The sequence below is a fragment of the Lepidochelys kempii genome, chromosome 12 (assembly GCF_965140285.1).
Source record: "Lepidochelys kempii isolate rLepKem1 chromosome 12, rLepKem1.hap1, whole genome shotgun sequence".
NCBI lineage: Eukaryota > Metazoa > Chordata > Testudines > Cheloniidae > Lepidochelys > Lepidochelys kempii.
Genome location: NC_136391.1, coordinates 16,856,653 through 16,875,861, shown reverse-complemented (window position 1 = coordinate 16,875,861; position 19,209 = coordinate 16,856,653). Strand labels below are relative to the sequence as shown.

The 19,209-nt window shown below is 40.5% G+C and overlaps 1 protein-coding gene across 3 annotated transcripts in view; it reads left to right on the top strand.

The window, feature by feature from the left end:
• The window catches only part of ADCY7 (adenylate cyclase 7), a 119,045-nt gene that overhangs the window by 52,064 nt on the left and 47,772 nt on the right, over nt 1-19,209 (top strand). For 2 of the 3 annotated variants that reach the window (XM_073307661.1, XM_073307659.1), the window contains exons 2-4: nt 10,213-10,762; nt 11,931-12,140; nt 14,590-14,754. In XM_073307661.1, coding sequence (XP_073163762.1) covers nt 10,592-10,762; nt 11,931-12,140; nt 14,590-14,754 — 546 coding nt within the window. In that variant the 5' untranslated portion in view covers nt 10,213-10,591. Of the gene's footprint in view, nt 1-2,562; nt 2,680-10,212; nt 10,763-11,930; nt 12,141-14,589; nt 14,755-19,209 lie in introns of those variants that run through there. The other variant, XM_073307660.2, reaches the window with a different exon arrangement.

The following is a 19,209-nucleotide window of genomic DNA, read 5'->3' as shown; positions in this document are numbered from 1 at the left end:
TTGTGGGTTTTAATAGCTTGTAGATGGTTACTTTTTCCTGAGGTTCACAGTTCATGTATTGATGTTCCTTTTCAATTAATTTTATTACTGCCTGTATGGGTTCCTGGATTTCTTTTGCTTTAACATCTGCTTGTGAGTAATTATAGTAGATAATCTTTATTATGGAAATAAATAGAAATTACTAAAGACGTTTCAGAAACACTGTAGTCATTACATTTGGACAAAACAAAAGAAAGGAGGAATGGAAATTTAAAACCATACTGTCTACCTTTTGAAACTATGGCAGCTAAAAATGGACAAACTGGTTCTGCTTTCTTTTGTGTTGTAGCTATTGAAAAAAATAGGTCAGCAAATCCTGCTTTACTTTGGTTCTTGTTTTCCTCTTTCAAAGATGAGATTTCACAGATTAGCTTTTAGAACACAAACAGAATAGTTTTGGGTGAGTGGGAACAAATTCTCAGCGGGTAAAGGCCCAGGCCCAGATGAAACAATGTGTGCACAGAAGTACATGTGTGATTACCCAGGCAGTTACTGTGAGTATGCACACAAACCATTCAGTGACTTCAAAACAAAGAACCAAACTGAAGCCTTTTCAGGCTCCCATTCTGAAGAGAGTTAGTTTGGCCAGTACCTGTCCTGTGTGTATAGCTCAGGTAGGGAGCTCTTAGCCCTCCCGTTGTCTGCAGAGAACTGCCTCAGGGAGGGAGAGAAGAAATACCACCTCATGCCCAGCTCCTCTCAGAAGGGGCGGATGGGATTCTTGACCCACCTGCACGTTGTGCTTCATCGCCAGGGGAGCAGAGGTAATGTGGTGGTGCCCCTGACCACCAGGTCTCTTCACTATCCTTTATTATGGAGTTGGAGGTAGCACCTGGAAAATGCCACATGCTCTACAGGCACAAGGAAGGAAGTCAGAGTCCCTGTCCCTAAGAGCATTCTGCTCTTGCCTGATCTTACTCTGATTTTCCACCCCACCAACCCTTGCTCTCTATCTTGCCTTGCCCTGCATGTTTTGTTTTGGGAGAAGCTTGTGAGGATCCTCATTGCTGCCACAATCCAAGAGTAGGCTCTTCTGGGGTAGGCAGCCACCCATCTCCTGGTGTGACAGCACCTTAAATACTCCTTCCATTCCTGCTGTTCCTTTTTGGGCACTATGTGAAGGCAGAGATTCTGGAGTTTTCCCTTAGCACAGTGCCGTGTGGAGTGTATATGTATATAGTGCTTAAAGTGACAGTGCAGGGAGACTGGGAAGAAGGTTTTCAATGGGCCTTCTGTTGCTGGATTTGGGGGGAAGGGTGTGTGTGTGGGGGAATGGTGGGCCTCCCACTCACTCCCAAACAAGATGTGAGTGAGAAGTGGGTAGCTTGCCTGCCCCCAGAAGATAATGGAGGCTGCTGAGAGTAGACCACCAGCCACTGCTTTTGACCTCAGATATGTCTGATAAGGTGGGGAGCCCAAGCCCTTTTGGGGTCTGGAAGGCATCTAGGGAGCAGAAAAGGATGAAGGGGAAATTGGTGGATGGACATCCTCACCTGTCCCCTTGTGGAAATAGCTAGGGGACTTGGATGGAGCCTATTCAATTATTGTTTTAGAATACTGGCTTGCACAAAATGTGAACTCATCTTTGTTAGTTTCAAAACAATATCATGAGAGGCTGCTTGAGAAACCTCAAATCCCAGGGAGTTCACCCTTGACGTTGTGTGAGGGAGGTAATAATTCCAGGGTCAAAGGAAACTAGAGATAGCTCAGGATGGCTGACCAGACACACAAATTGATATTTTAAGGCACTGAATATAATCCTAATCTCATTGATTTCAGTAAGGCCAGGATTACATCCACTTTGTATAGACTGCTTCATTTATGCCGGCCATATTATATACACGCAAGGCAGTGCATTTCATAGTTGGAGGTGGCTGAACCCACCCCCCATCCCCCCAAACGTTTTCTTGCTAGAAATGAATAAGGGGGCAGAGAGGGTCAAGAGCCACATGAGTCCTTTCAAGGTTAGTCACGCTAGCTGGGAAGAATGTTTGGTGTGCAAAATTTGGTGCAACAAATTGATCAGCTCAGCACACATCTGAATCTATCTGAAACGCTGTATGGATCCACTTAATGAAATATTAGACTGTCTTGGAAAATAAGGCTTCAGGGGGGAAGAAGCACTCTGTTCAGTAGCTCAGCAATATTATGAGAGGTGGCTGCTACCTGCAATATAAGTATCGTTCAGTAATAAATTGTTAGCTAAAAGAAAAGGAGTACTTGTGGCACCTTAGAGACTAACCAATTTATTTGAGCATAAGCTTTCGTGAGCTACAGCTCACTTCATCGGATGCATGAATACAGTATGCATCCGATGAAGTGAGCTGTAGCTCACAAAAGCTTATGCTCAAATAAATTGGTTAGTCTCTAAGATGCCACAAGTACTCCTTTTCTTTTTGCGAATACAGACTAACACGGCTGTTACTCTGAAAATTGTTAGCTGTTAGTTGGTTATATACTGAGCATTTTGTTCACTTTTGATTTTCACCAGGCTGAAGAGAGACAAGGGGTAAGAATTCTTGCTGCTTTGGAGGAACATCAGTTAAACTCCTGAATCATGTTATCACACCATAAATTGATTCTGCTCTTGTCTCAGCCAAACTTTCTGCTTTTGCATTGATAAACGAATTGATCTGCATGGTAAGTGTTCCATACCAATTTTCCCTGTGAAGTGGCTCACATTTTCCTATATTTCTTGCAGCTCATTTAAGATGAGTAAAGAGGCCTCTTTTCATTTCAGAAAATGACTTGCTGAGTATTGTCCTCAATTTCACGTTTCTGTTGGTCTGTCCATAACTTTTGCTACCCATGCTCTGCAGTGTAGTCAGTCTATTCTGTGACTGGTGAGTCCAGGCCCAGGCTTAAGAAAAATTTTGTGGTGACATGAAGCACTATAGATGGTTTTAATAAGTCTGAGAACAAATGGGATTGAATCTGTACCCAGCAGCCTGATTATAGTTTTACCTTTCCATTTGTTGCAACAGACCCCTCCGTCTTTGTAACGTGGAGACGCTACAGAGTTTCAGTGTTGGCTATTCTGACTTTGCCTACGCTAGAAGTGTTACAGTGGCGCAGCTATAGTGCATCTGGTGAAGACGCTCTATGCTGATGAGAGAGCGGGATAATTACTCCACCTGTCCAAGTGATGTTGGTGGGAAAGCGTCTCCCACCGATGTAGCGCTGGTGTGGACAGTTCTTAGGTCGCTGCCACTTGCCTTGCTCATGGAGGTGGCTTTTCCCACCCTGAATGACATAAGTTAGATCAACGTGATAGTGTAGACCTGCCCTGTGAGTGAAAATGTAGGCCAGTCAGGGATAATCAAACCTCCATACTGAGTGAGATACAAAGATTGCAGATTACCGAGACTGATGTTTTAAAATATGAAAAGAGACTAAAAGAATTTCCTTTTAAGAACTTAGGTGAGCATCCTACAAATGGAACCTTAAAAAAATCAGGAGAACTACACACACACACAAGGTCCCTCCTGCATGTGTTTACTGTGGCTCTATTTAGTGTGCTTGTTGCTGTGTCAATCCCAGGATATTAGAGAGCCAAGGTGGGTGAGGTGACCTCTTTTATTGGACACACTTCTGTTGGTGAGAGAGACGAGCTTTTGAGCCGCACAGAACCCTGAGACTATGTGCTGCCTACTTACGCTAAACAATCGTTCTATTTTGCATGCTGGCTGTGACTCCCGGAGTACCTTTCCCAGACTCAAAGAAGAGTTCTGTATGGCTCGAAAACTTGTCTCTCTCACCATCAGAAGTTGGTCTAATAAAAGATATAACCTCATCTCCCTTGACTCTCTAGTATGGCTCTAGTTGAAGCAAACTGGTTTCCATTAAAAATTTAGTCTGATGCTACTTGTATTGGTTCCCATTGTAGACTCGGAGCCGCCAATGTGATGTGGCCGTGAAAAAAGCGAATACGGTCTTGGGATTCATCAGGCGAGGTATTTCCAGTAGAGCTAAGGAGGTGTTAGTACCGTTGTACAAGGCACCGGGGAGACCTCATCTGGAATACTGTGTGCAATTCTGGTCTCCCATGTTTAAGAAGGATGAATTCAAACTAGAACAGGTACAGAGAAGGGCTACTAGGATGATCTGAGGAATGGAATACCTGTCTTATGAAAGGAGACTCAAAGAGCTTGGCTTGTTTAGCCTAACCAAAAGAAGGCTGAGGGGAGATATGATTGCTCTCTATGAATATACCAGAGGGATAAATACCAGGGAGGGAGGGGAATTATTTACGCTCAGTACCAATGTAGACACAAGAACAAATGGATATAAACTGGCCACCAGGAAGTTTAGACTTGAAATTAGAGGAAGGTTTCTAAACATCACAGGAGTGAAGTTCTGGAACAGCCTTCCAAGGGGAACAGTGGGGGCAAAAGACATATCTGGCTTCAAGACTAAGCTTGATAAATTTATGGAGGGGTGGTATGATGGGATAGCCTAATTTTGGCAATTAATTGATCTTTGACTATTAGTGGTAAATAGGCCCAATGGCCTGTGATGGGATGTTAGATGGGGTGGGATCTGAGTTACTACAGAGAATTCTTTCCTGGGTGTCTGGCTGGTGAGTCTTGCCCACATGCTCAGAGTTTAGCTGATCACCATATTTGGGGTTGGGAAGGAATTTTTCTCCAGGGCAGATTGGCAGAGGCCCTGGGTTTTTTTCACCTTCCTCTGCAGCGTGGGGCACTAGTCACTTGCTGGAGGATTCTCTGCACCTTGAAGTCTTTAAACCACTATTTAAGGACTTCAGTAGCTCAGACATAGGTTACGGGTTTGTTACAGGAGTGGGTGGGTGAGATTCTGTGGCCTGCATTGTGCAGGAGGTCAGACTAGACGCTCATAATGGTCCCTTCTGACCTTAAAGTCTATGATTCTATTAATCCTTCCCCCACTAACTTAGGGAGCAGGTTCTATGGATGTAGCAAGCTTTACTCTTCTGTTCTGGATTGGAAAGAATCTTGTAGCCTTGTAAAGGGAGTCTTTCTTTTCCTTTCATTATCTGTGCATCCATTATGTGCTATAATCTCAGTGGCCTAGTTTCTTTACTTGGCCTAAATTATCACCACACTAACTGGTGTATACAGCTGACTATAGAGCACACACAGGTCTTGGCCAAGTCGCTGTCACTGGTACTGTAAAGACTCTCTTGCACTGTTCTGTGGTGTGACTCCTAACCCTCCCTACTGTTTTGTTTTTTTTATACATATGTATTAACCTAGAGGTTAGTAACAAATTATTCCTGCTCCAGTCCAACCCATTTAAATACAGCTTTTCTATCAGCTGCTACTCTTGTGATGGAGGGATGGGACACGCTCAGCAACGTGGCTTCTTCTCAGTGGCCTGGTGGTCAGGATTTGGCATGTCAGCTGCAGTGGAGCTTGGGTTTGATTTACCATCAAACAGCCAGTGGTGCTGCTGGGAGGTTGGTTATTTGTGAATATTTTACTGTGACACAGGTCCCAGGTTCAAGTCTGCAGAACCATGGCTGGAAAAACGAAAGCTCTCAAATTGATGCTGATATACAAACATCTTTGGATGTATAAACAAGGGTGTAGTGAGTGGGTGTGGGGAGGTGATTTTACCTTTTCATGTGCCATTGGTGAGACCAATAAAGGAATACTGCATGCGCAGTTCTTAAAAAGGTGTTGAAAAACTGGAGAGGATAAAGAAAAGAGCCTCAAAAATGATTCAAGGACTGGAGAAAATGCCTTACGGTGTGGGGCTTAAAGAGTTCAAACAGTTTAGGTTATCAAACAGCAGATCGAGAGGTGACTTGATGACCGTGTATAAGAACTTTCACAGGGAGAAAATTCCGGGTACTAAATGGCTCTTTAAACTAGTGGAGAAAGACCGAACAAGAATGACTAGCTGGAAGCTGAAGCCAGGGAAATAAGTAAGGCACAGATTTTTAATAGTGAAGGTGTTGAACCATTGGAACAAACTATCCAGGGAAGTGTTGGATAATTGACCTGGATGCTTTCAAATAGAGACCGGATGCATTTCTAGAAGTTATACTTTAGCCAAACCCTAGTTATTGGGCTCAATAGAGTGGTAATGGGGTGAGATTTAATGACCTGTGATATACAGGAGGTCAGTCGAGATGATCTTATGGTCCCTTCTGTCCTTTAAAGTCTATGAAACTATAGGTGTAATTTACTAGACAACTGTGTGTGTATATGTGCATATGTGATAGGAGGATGCGCAAAGGAGGCAATTAGGCCTTTGATCAGCAAAGCACTTAAGCATCTGCTTAATTTCAAGCTTATGCTGAAGTCCCATTGAGTGGGAAAAGCTGTTTGTTTGTTTGTTTATTTCCTGGTTCAGTAAGTTTGAGAAAAGAATCATAAACTGAAAATATAGGAGGACTGATGAATTGCCCAGCAAAGAAACATAACCAGAACTTTGAAAATGTGGAGCATCCAGGTGGATTTTTTTTAATACTTTCCATTGGGCTTTAAGAGGGATTATTGTAAGTAGCCATGACATGATATGTAGGTAATTTCCTAGTGTCAGGGCTGAAATTGGGATGAATAATGCTAGGGCAACAACTCATTACTTTTAATTTTGTTGAGTGGAATCTAGTGTTTACTGTAATTATCTGTGCAAATTCCATATTTCTGAATGGGAGAAACCTCCCTCAAAATTTAGTGTGAAATACAAACCACTCTAACTAGAGTGGTACCTATAAAGGATTATGTATGAGTCATTACAGCAGGGTTTGTGTTGTATTTCCTCAGACACTAGAGTAATTACTGAAATTATTGTACAATAAACCTGTTTATTTTGATCGTGCTTTACAGCCCCATTCCACAATCTGGCTGCTCAGTAAAACTAATTTATCACCTGTACCTGTAGTGAGTGTGTATTAATAATGTTATTCATTCCATGCCAGCTATAGTGTTCTGAATCATCAAACTTATACTGGAAATTTTAACAGATCTCTGTTTGTAGAAAAGTTGACATAAGCTGCTTACCATTAGCAGAGAGAGAGAGAAAAATGTAAAAATGATAAACTTTTTCACAGTGTGTACAATCTCTGTCACGTTTGCTGTTCAGAGCACATTTTATCAAAGCATGTAACCTAACAGAATTTTTTTTAAAAAGGGGGTAGGGTGGGGTTTCGATGCACATGAATAAAAATAGTATCTGCTGTATGCTAGCAGGCATTAAAAACAACCAGGGCTATCTGTACTCAAGCTTCAGATCATAAACTGATCACTAGCAGTTCAGAACACATTGTGTGGGAAATTTCTGTCAGTTCCATTATAGGAATTGTCACCTTCACTGAGAAATACAGTATAAGCTATAGTTGGAGAAGGCATATTGGAGTAATTGTATATTGCATCTCTTCTAACAATTGCGAGACTCACAAATGCACTTATCTACTCTCTTGTGTTGAGAAAAATCTGTTACCATATTTCAAAATATTTGGCCTGATAAATTGTCGTTCTTTGACAAGACCAAAGGAGGGCAGGGGCAAGGCACAAGACTCAGGGCTGAATTACCCATTATCAGTTTATTCTCAAAACCAGTTGTGCTGTCATTATTTATTTGGTAGCTCAAGAAAAAGTAGATGTGCATTTACAGATTTATATTTATAGATTACGACTGTGAGAGAGTGAAATGTGGCATCGTGTGCATATATAAAAAAATCACTTCCCTGCCCCCCTTCAGTTTGATTTTGAAAGATGCCTTCAAAACTACATCCACAGAATTTGCAAATGGACCAATGTGTATATGCAAATAAGTATCTGTGAGCTTACTAATTTAGAGGCTTTTTAAAACTTGTCCCTTATAGTAAACCAGGTTTTGACAATTACAGTTAATAAATGTAATTTGTTTTTTCGTAAAAATTACTTCCTTTCATTTGCAAAGTGTGTGTATAAATGTTGTTGTTTTATGATGTTTGATAGGAATCACTTTTTTTATTATTCACAACCATTCACAATCCAATATATTCTGTTCTTCTACCTTGTCCTCTTGTTTTGTAAGTAATGCAGATTTACAGAACATTGTGGGCAAGTGCTCAACGTGTTTGCCAATGGGAGTTTCATACTTGCTACAGTTGCAGGATTGAGCCTTCTGCTTTCACCTGAGGCTAATGTCTGGAAAATTCACTTGTTAATGGGGAACGTTCTAGAATTTCGTTATATTGGTGTAGTCTAAATCTTTTGGTATGGTTTAAAAATAGAAAAAAGCCCCGGCACCATCTCCAGTTGTAATCTGTCCACTGTGTCTGCGTGTGGTTAAACAGTTTGTCACTTGAAAGTAACTGATTTAAGTTGGCTTTTCAGCAAGTTTTCTTGCATCAGGCCATACCTTTTGGGAGAAAAGCCAAGATTAGAACACCATGGTGATGGTAATCTAACAGTAAGAAAGCTGTAATTATTTTATCAAGTCCTAATAAAACATTTTTTGAAATCCTGTTTCTCACACTTGACTGGCTCTTTTTAAAAAAGTCTCCCCTGTCATAGAATGAACTATATTCAAGCAGCTATTTGAAAATCATCAGTCATTACTAGTTAACAGTGTAACTTATCCCTTAATGTTCATTGTTACCTTAACATGGCTGTTGCCATAGAAATAGTATAAATTAGATGTGAAAGACCTTTTTTTTGGTTTCTGTTTTTAAACAGATCTGTGCTTTAAATATTAGTGTAGTAGGTTTTGGTTTTGACAGCTATACTTTGTTCCTATTTTATTTTTTTTTTCATATTTTTAAGGAGGTAAATTTAATTTAAAGAAAATTTAAGTTAGGGTTTTTTTATTAGGTTGCAAAAATCAATGGATTACCAACAAGATAGTGTGAATAAAAATGAAATTGTCTGTACGTGTTGGGCCATATCATACTGCCAGTTTTAGGCAGAAATTTCCATTGATTCAGGGAGCTCTCCTTAAAAACTGATAATCTAGTATGTCCTGTAGCTTTTAACAAGAAGAAACAAAGCTGCTTCAGTCTGAGTAAACTATTACATATTTAAGGTTCCAGGGAATTTTTCCTGAATAGGAATGCAGGATTGGGTCCTTCAATTAGCAAGAACTGAAATCAGTTCTTAGCACTGATCAGGAATATTTTAAAGTACTGATTTCAAATGACCACCACTCTTATATTGAGTAGTTGCTTCCTCTACGAGCTGTTAAATCTATTCTAATGGGACTGCGAGAGGAGTAAGAAATCACTTGTAAGCGTGGCAAAATCCAGCCCAAAGGGACTGTGCGTTTTACTTATTTGTGCTCTTTCTGCTATTTAAGTGAAGGTACTGTGATTTATGCACACATCTTTAAATCCATGTTATGCAGACTTGTAAAATGGGGAAACTCTCTGCAAAGAAATCATGGTAGTGTTTTGGAAAGTAAGTAATCTGATCCTTGGAAAGACCCATTTTGTTAGTTTTGTGTGGGAAGAAATAATTTGGGGTACAGAGGCGAATTTCAGACATTGTTTTGGCTTTAAACAGCCAGTTTTTAAACATGAATAGATTATGTTCCTCATTTTTTAGTATGACCAATACATGATTCTGTTATATAGTTAATATCCTTTTGTAACTGAATATCAAAGTCAAATATATTAGCCTATCAAATATTAAATATGCAAGAGTAGTATTCTACTGCACTGTTCAATTTATTCTGCCTATTTCAATCTCAGAAGAATTCTGCATGTCTGTATGTGCAGTCAGTTTCAAAATTAAGCTTTTATTAGAGGTGGGCAGGGCGGGGGGAGCAAACTTCTACATAGCGTTGGTCACTTCTCTTGCCATTTTTGATTGCTTGGACCATCTTCCCCTACCATTCGCAATTGCATAATGTGCCTGTGGCATCTGCAGCAATTGCTCATGTGGGAATGTAACATTAGAAAAGTATTAAATATATTTTTAGCTTCTTTTAAGTGTTTCAATGGCTAGAAAAAGGTGAGCCAGCACCATATGTCCAGCTTTAGCAAGTGCTCCATGGATCGTTTGAGACCCACTGCTTTAGAGTTTGTATGTTATGTTAAATAGAAAGTAATAAATGTTGCAGGACTGTTATGCCTAATTCTCATGGCCAAGGAATATTTTTTATCCCCTTGTTAAAGGTCATTTACAGTGAGGCTTTCTCAGAAAAAAAATCCATCCACTTAACTGAAGCCTTATTTTTAATCATGCTTTCTCTCCACAGAGTTTATCCCATGAAAAAGCACCCGAAGGGAATTGCTGACAGCTTGTGGAAGGGAGTTACAGTGATTGTAGCAAATAAAACCTCGACAGCAGCAGCACAAGTATCAATCTAGCTAGAAAAAACTTGCATGGAGCTGTTGAAGAGTAGGATGTGGCTCCGCAGAGGAGGACTCTTCCCTTTCGTTTATATTGAGATCTGAACTTTATGCTCATGAGGAGACGCGCAAGTGCAGAATGTGAGTCACTCAGTGTGGTCAAGCAAGTCAGAACCAAGGGCTACCTTAGAAGACAGAAGTGCTCTTGAAAGAAGGATAGATCTATCTTTGCTTTGTTGTCATCACTGGGAACTGAGAGAGAAGTCAAAGCCAAACTGGAATAAAATGCCAGCTAAGGGCAAATACTTCTTTAATGAAAATGAAGACTGCAAGATAACAGATCCACTTTATGAGAAGTATCGCTACACGAGCCAGCAGCATCCGATTCTTCTCCTGCTGCTCTTCATTGCAATTACTTTCTGTAGTACGCTAATTATAATATTCTTTGTCATGCATGTGAGTATAACCAGGGTTCTTAGTTTGTACTGTACATTGTGTGAGGTCAGAAGGAACTTGTATCAAACTTCACAGAAACTCACTGGGCACATGTTTCATTGGGCTTGAATAGTGTAACCCTTACTTCAGGTTAGTGGTAGCTGTGTCCATGGGAGTACCAGCGTTTTGTGTGTGTGTAAATTCTAACTTCAGATTCAAGAATATGAATGTTTTTAAAAGTACAGCAAACTAAAATGTGAAATAACAGATGGGTTCCCTGGTTATGATTTCTAGTGATTGATTTTGTAGGTGGCAGTTTTTAGAGTTTAATTGTTTGGAAAAAAACTATTATGGAAATTCTTTTGGGATGGAAACAGTAAAATTGTTAAGTTAGCTGGGAGTGAGATCACTTTGCTATGTGGTAGATCCAAGTTTATGGAATTACTGCTTGTGGGGGGTTAGGAAAAATACATTGTGCCAAAAACTATATGTGAACAGGCTACCAGAATCATTTGCTGGCTAATTAACTAAATAGATGTAGGGTTTGGAAAGAGTGTCTGCTTTTCTTAAATAGAACCAAAGAGTCAAATTCACAGGTAGTAAAAAGGAAAAGATGGGTGATAAAAGGGCTGGTAAATCTCCCTGTCACTTTTTAACACTCCTCTTCAAGTGCAGGTTGAATCAGGTCTTCAGAACTGAGGACCTAGACAGCGTACCCATGATTTGTTGTTCTTCTAGAGGGAAGTTTGTTGAATTTTTCCAATCATACTCTCCCTCCCTTCTTGTTCTTACAAATAACAGTAGTAATGACTTAACAATTTTCTTTAATTTTAACATAATTTAATAGAAAAACTATGCTCTGTAAGTATTAGATATTAATAAAAAATGTTGGTGTAATGGATGGCATTCCCCAATATTAGCAGGTGAAAGTACAGAAATAAATTGGGGTGTTTTTTCTTTTAGTTTTAATAGGGATTTTTCTGTTCCTAGGATTTGAAAACCTGCATGGTCCCACATATAAAATGACAGAAAGGACATCTGCATAAACATTGCTGTAGGAATAGCTTTTCATCTCTAATGTAATATGGTGACATCATAGTGGCATGAGTGACATTAGACACACAATTCGGTTTTGCACTTATTAAAAGGAAAGTACAGTACTAATATAACACTTTTGTTCTGCTTTTAGCAGGGACCACGTCATCATCTTGCTTTCATTATTACAGTATGTACTGCTCTTGTAATATTTGCAGTCATGTACTTGCTTGTATGCATTGAATCCTTATTTCGGAGATGGCTGAAATTATTTGGGATTTTGATTTGGATCTGCTTCCTGACCATAGGATATGTGTCAGTTTTTGGAAGGGGAGATAGCTCTTCAGTCTATGCATGGGAACAGGTATGTACTTCTAGTTTGATGCACTTACATTTAGAAGTGGTAATCAGTATATATTTATTCTTAAAATTGCAATTCTATAATATTTATTTAATTCGTTTTAAGTTTACTTCTTCCCCAAACCAGTTATATTGGATTACAGGATAACACTTTTTGTTAAAGTCTGTCTGTCCCTGATCCTGCAAAGACTTATGTGCATTCACATTGGCTTCACTGGGACTACTTCACACAGTGTGTGTAAAATTAAGCATATGCCGAAGTCTTTGTAAGCTCTTGGCCTTATGCTTTTAATTTAAATTACCCTAATAAAAATGTTTTACTTGTCATGAATGTACTTTAAAAGTAAATTATTTCTTCCATAATTCTCAGTGTTTTGATTCTCAGGGTGCTGATTGGGGTCCTGACTACAAAGTGGTGTTCAAGTAATTTAAAAAAAAACAACCCCTTTCTAGCTGGGTGTGCTGAATGAAAGTGTTTTAAAATCCAGTAGAGAGGGTGAAGTGAACAATAAGAACTAATGACCCATCCGGGCATTGCGGGGTGCGGCTGGAGTTGATGACTTGGTGTCTGCGACCAGAAAACTGACAATTTTATGAAGCCAAAAAGTCATAACCTGTAGGAAACTCCTCCTAAGCTCTGATAACATAAGCAGAGCAGGTTTTGTTTTTTTTTTAAGAAATGAAAAATGACTTTTTATCTAATGATACTGACCCTTCCCACCCACCCGTCCTTTTCTGAATAATGAAAAGTAGAAATGATCTACTAGACCATCAGAATGTGATTTCCATTATGACTGATGTCCAGCCCAATGATATGTTGACTGCAGAATTCAGCTACTGCAGCTGTACAAGAGTTAAAGGTAGCAGCATGTATACCAGGGGTGGGCAAACTTTTTGGCCTGAGGGCCACGTCGGGGTTGCAAAACTTTATGGAAGGTCGGGTAGGGAAGGCTGTGCCCCCCAAACAGCCTAGACCCCACCCCCATCCGCCCCTCCCACTTCCCGCCTCCTGACTGCCCCCCTCAGGACCCATCCAACCACCCACGCCCCCACTCCTTGTCTCCTGACCGCCCCCTCCCGGGACCCTACCCCCTATCCAATCCCCCTGCTCCCAGTCCCCTGACTGCCCTGACCCCTATCCAGGACCGGCAGGCTAGAGCTCTGGCGGTGTGGCGAGGTGAGGTGATGCTGTGGTGGAGGGGGGAACAGCTGGGGAGGGGCCAGGGGTAGCCTCCCCAGCTGGGAGCTCGGGGCTGGGCAGGACAGTCCGGCGGGCTGGATGTGGCCTGCGGGCCGTAGTTTGCCCTCAAAATCATTCTACTTAGTAGTGAAATTTTAATACAAAATTTGTGGGGGGGGGGGAAATCTCATCTCAGACATGGGGGAAATTATTTTAATTGTTCAGGGTTGTTGGGTTTTTTTGCTCCTGTAACTAAACAGGGGTCTGGCTTTGCTTCTTTAAATGCTGCAAGACATAATGTGGGTTGATACCTTTGACTTTTTTTTTTTCTTTTTTCAATGTGAAGACCATATTATAAGAGGTCAGCTGGAACAGGAATTTTCTGCCTTTCACCTTCCGATGTGACTTTAAGTGGTATCTTTGGTCACAAGTGAAGCTTGTGTGTTTCCTTATCTGGTCTTCGTTTGTCCATGTTACAAAACCATCATATGGTATTTAGAATTTGCCATGAGTGAGAATCTCCCCAAAGGAGGCTGATGTCTGGAAACCACAGAAAGCTGGGGTTGAAGTGAAGCAGGAGAGCTGAGTGGGTAGTCTTGCAGTGTGTCTGTCACAGTACTTGACTCAAGTATTATGAGGCCCCATATATAGGTACCACAGGCTACAACAGAAATCCATAAATATGGATTTAATGATAGACTTTAATAGTGCCTTCTGAGCCATTATGCTTTAGCAGGCCAATGGACATTTGTAAACTCTTTAACTGTGCCTTCAAATGTATGTTTATATGCAGTAGTGATTACTCTGTTGTATCAGCTCCATGAAGGATTATTTGATTTTCGGGTCAATAAAATATCAAGCAAATAAACACACGTAAGCTGTTTTGGTATTAACATTATAATAAGAACTTAAAGCACTTGGGAAGTTTGAAATTGAAGGAGGTGGCTCCATCCTTGCTTTGTACTGTTCTTGATACATAATTCAGATGTAAGTTATGTCATATGATGTCTGCAGTATATCTGCAGCTTTACCAAAGGAGAATGAGACAAATTAAGGGTCAAGTGTCCTCTTTAAGCAACTGGTTTGGCTACATTTGTATTATAACTTTATCCAGTTTCCTCAAAGCTTTTATGAACACTACATTCCTTGTGATTTTAACTGTTCCATTGAAATGCCAGTGCTAGAGGATGCAGCCTGAAGAAAAGTCAGAATGCTTATGTTTTCCCCCTTGCTCTGGCACCTAATAACAGATTTGCCCTTTTTCTCTTTAAAGGTGCCATTCTTCCTGTTCATAATCTTCACAGTTTACACCATGTTACCCTTTGGGATGAGAGATGCTGTCATCATCAGCATCCTTTCTGCAGTGTCCCATATTGTAGCCCTAAGCATTACAGTGACACGAAATCCTAACTCAGGCCAACAAGCCATTACATTTCAGGTAAGGAAATGCTATTTGTTAGAATATTCAAATGTCATAGGCAGCATTTCCAGTAGAACTGGGCACAAACCGCAAAGTTCAGCTATGGATGCAAGCTTCTACTTAGTTCAAGGGTTTGGGTCCACCTCGTACACACCTCGTCTTTGATCATAGACCCTTGGGAGATAGGAAAAGTACAACTTTACGTGTAGTTTAGTTGCTTTCATTCCATGGTTTTAGAAAGTATGCTGCAGCCTTCAGGGAGGATTTTACATTTGAAAAAAAAATCACTCAAGTTACTTGAGTGTATTTAGTAGCAGAACAAGTCTATCAAATGAAATCCCTTTTTGAATGAATGAAATATTTTTATTAGTGACTGGAACAAATGCACTGGCGTCCCCTAAAACTGAATGCTGTACCTTTTTTGTGATAAAATTGTATCTAGATCAGTGGTTCTCAAACTGTGGGTCGGGACCCCAAAGTGGGTCACAACCCTGTTTTAATGGGGTTGCCGGGGTGGCTTTAGACTTGCTGGGGCAGAAGCTGAAGCCTGAGCCCCACTGCTGAGGGCTGAAGCCCAGGTTACAGGTTACCTGGGGCTGAAGCTCTTGGGTGTTGGCTTTGTCCCCCAGCCCGAGGTGGTGAGGCTTGGGCTTTGGCGCTGTTCCCTGGGTGGCAGGCCACTCCTGGGGTCATGTAGTAATTTTTGTTGTCAGAAGGGGGTCGTGGAGCAATGAAGTTTGAGAACCCCCGATCTAGATCACTCTGAAAAAATGTGGAGTTCTAGAATCACTGTATTCATGTCCTCATTTTGCACACTTCTCCAAAAGGAAATAGCAATTTGTTGAATAAACGTGTGACATATATTAGTCACATTGCTTAATATACTACTGGAAGTCACTCTGATACCATGGTGGTGAACACAGTATAAGACAGTAGAATAGAATATTAGCACTCAATACTACATGTGATTGGCTGTATAGTATAGAATACAATAGTATAGTAAGTGGCACCATTTGACTAAAAGACACAAGATAGACTTGTAGCCAAAAGGCAGAACTGTGATGTCAAAAACTGAAGAAAATTTTGGTAAGTTTCATTCTGCAAATTACTTTTTGTGTTTTTTATAAAGATAACTCGTGAAATTCTAGAATTTCCCGAGATATTTTCCATGAGAGAGCTAACCCATATAACAAATTAATATGAGAAGCAGTAAATTAGCAGATGAAATAAGTATGTAGTAGTAAATATAAACAAGATATCAGATTATCCTCAAGTAATCTAATGTAGTTATAACATGGACATCTGTGATTTGCAGCTGTCCTTTTGTAGATCTTCTTTTAAGAACAATCTTTTTGTTTGCAGTCTGCCTTGGCTATGCTTATCAGTTTTTCCCTGTGATCTTATCTCTTACAGCTGCAATATGTTTTCATGCATCATGTGTTTTGATTATGTTTTAATTTTCACAAACAAACATTGTTATAGTCCCTCCCCCCCACCTCCATTGCTACTTTATGCATATTTTCCTTTTTGCCCCTTTTAATTTAATTTAAACTTGATTAGCACAGTCCAATGCTAGCAGCTTTGTTAGGATTCTAAGCACATCATCCTTGTTTCATTATTGCATTTAAAACTAATTAGATTTTCTATTGCCTCTCACAGCAGGGGGAAACATTAATTATTGGCAGAATGTCCTACTGCTGTAACCTTTTGGCTATTTCATTGTCAGGGGGACATACCATTTGAGTTTAGCACAGTCATCCTCTATTGAAAGATAAATTAAGTCTTTACGGGGCTGCCATTTAGGATATTTTCAGTTACTAAGGGAAGGGATGATCTGTTCCTTCTAAAGGAAAAGTTTTTTGATTGGTATTTATTGTATTTCCCCCGTCCCCCCCACTCATGAAACACGTGAGCCTGGTGGGGATTTTGCACGAGTGAGGGGGAGTGTAGTTCAGACAAAAAGGCATTTTGGAAATTGACAAGCTCTTTTCGCTTAGAGCCAACAGTCATTTTACATGTCTTAGGGAACTATATGGGAAAACACTTACTACAGTTTCCTTCAATTTATTTGCCTTGTGGATGACGTGTGCTTTAGATATCAGGCTTGTTTACAAGAACATGCGTCACATATTGTTAAACTGAATTGATTATTAAAAATATATTTCTTTCCATTTGTACTTTATACGGTTAAATCACTATGTCAGTAATACTAGTGGCCTTCATTCAAGGACTTGAAGTGAATATAACTAATTTGGGGGCACCCTTATCAAACAGTGAAAACCCCTATTAGTGTACTCCTTCCCGGCCACTTTCTTTCTATTCCAAAGCCAGGAATCTACTGTCCTGTCACAGTTTTGGAACAAAGGTACTGAAATGCAGCCCTGCAGCTGCACATGATCACTCTACTGTAATTAAAGAGAATGTAAAACACAAACCTGAATTTGTTTCAACGTACTCAGAAACAAGCCAGCGCTTAGCACCGCTCCTTTCCCTCGCCAGGAGGAGCAGAAATCTTTTATAGTGTATTTTTGATTAAGTGCCAGAATAAAAAGTGGGTGTATGCATGTGTCTGTTTTGGAAAGTGAGGGAAAAGATGTGTGTTCCCTAAACTGCTGGGTTGGTGGGGTGGAAGAGGTAACAATCTGACAGTTCCTAACAGCATATGGTATGTACCAGCCCCACCTTGTCGGTGAGTTTCCACAATCATTTGGCAGGCGCCACCTCCAATCTATCCTTCCACTTTGAAAAAAAGATAAATAGCGAGAATAAGGAGGGCAAGCGCTGTGATTCAGGCTCTCTGAATATTTTATACATGCATGTCATGTCTCAGTAAATGAGGTAACTCATGACAACCTTATTTCCTTCCCGGACAAATGCTTGTGGTAGAGTGAGGTCACTGCTCTTTCTAACATTTGATACTCATTCCATTGTTAGCAGCAGATCTGTTTTCAATACACTAATCACAGTCCAGAGCAGCCCCTGTATATTAAAAGCTCCCACAGTAATGGAATCAGAGTCTAATCTAAATGACTTCACTAACTGTACTTGGCATATGTTTTCAGAAGTGGTAGTGATTTCAGGTGGCTCAGGCCCTGTCTACACTTGAAATGCTGCAGCATCACTGCAGTGCTTCCTGGAACTCCGTAAATCCAGGCTATTTCAGAGCAGGGATCGAAGGGCATTGGAGAGGCCCAGAACTCAGCCTGCCAGCTGCCTCTTCTCTATTATTTCAAGGGGAGTTTAGTGGCCCTGCAAACTGCAACTGTGGCAGTGTTCATAGGGAGAGAGAGGATCTCACCCTTGAATAATTCCCTGGCCAGCATCTGCTGCAAGCCTTGTAGCTTTCCCATGTTGTAGCAAAATAAAATAGACATGATTGATCCTGTGGCTTCTGCCCACACTTTTCTGAATAGCAGCAGTGAAAATTTACCAAACTTTTGTTAATTTCACAACCCTTAAAGGCTAGACAATTTAAAAAAAACAAACCAAGATGCTTGCGTTCTGCAAAAATTATTGGTTTAGCCCTATGCTTCTGTTGCAAGCATGGAGTTTGGGGGGAACGTTTCCCACTTGTCATTGGCTAATGGATTTTTTTCAAGTCCAATCGGTTGGATTGTACCTGTCCAAGAGTCAAGTGTGGTCCAGTTTCAACCTTATAGCTTGCCATCAAGAGGATTTGTCTGTTAGCTCCTATTGTTGGTTCAGTATCCTCCTAGATAGGCCAGTTGTTCTTTGATCTTTAGATGTTACAATTAAAAGTGTAATTGCCTTTTTCTTGAGTCATGATACCTATTAATTCTTCATCAAAATGCATCCTCTTGACATGGTTAATTTTCTTTTATTAGTTATTAAATCATGCCCCTGTCAAACAGGGTCACTTGACCTTCAGATATTTTGCCAAAATAAACTTACCTATGATTTCCTTTATTTTTTCCTGGTACCTTCTGTTCAGGTAAACATGTAATTTTAAATTACTACCGCTCTGGTATTGCTAAATGAGTTCAGATAACACCTGTCCCAGAAAGGGCTTGTTCACATGCAAATAAAGTCCATGCTGGGAGACCGTGAAGAGTTCTTAGTTTATAGATTGGAATAGGATACAAAATTAGATAAGTACATATACTGAAAGGATTAAACCTGCTATAAGCTGTCACATGAGCTTTGGTTACTTAGGGCACAGTTACACTAGAGAGTTTACCGATGCAGCTGTGCTGCTGTAAGCTCTCTGATGTAGCTGCTCTAAACTGACAGGAGAGAGCTTTCCCATCGGCTTAGCTACTCCAGCCCCCACAAGCGCCAGTAGCTGCTGGTGGGAGAAGCTCTCCTGCTGGCATAGTGCTGTCCACACCGGCGCTGATGTCGTCGTAACTTATGTCGCTCAGGGGGGTGATTTATTCTCCCCCCATAGCGACATAAATTATGCTGACATAAGTTGGAGTGTAGACCTAGGTGAAGGCATATTCTGGTATTGTG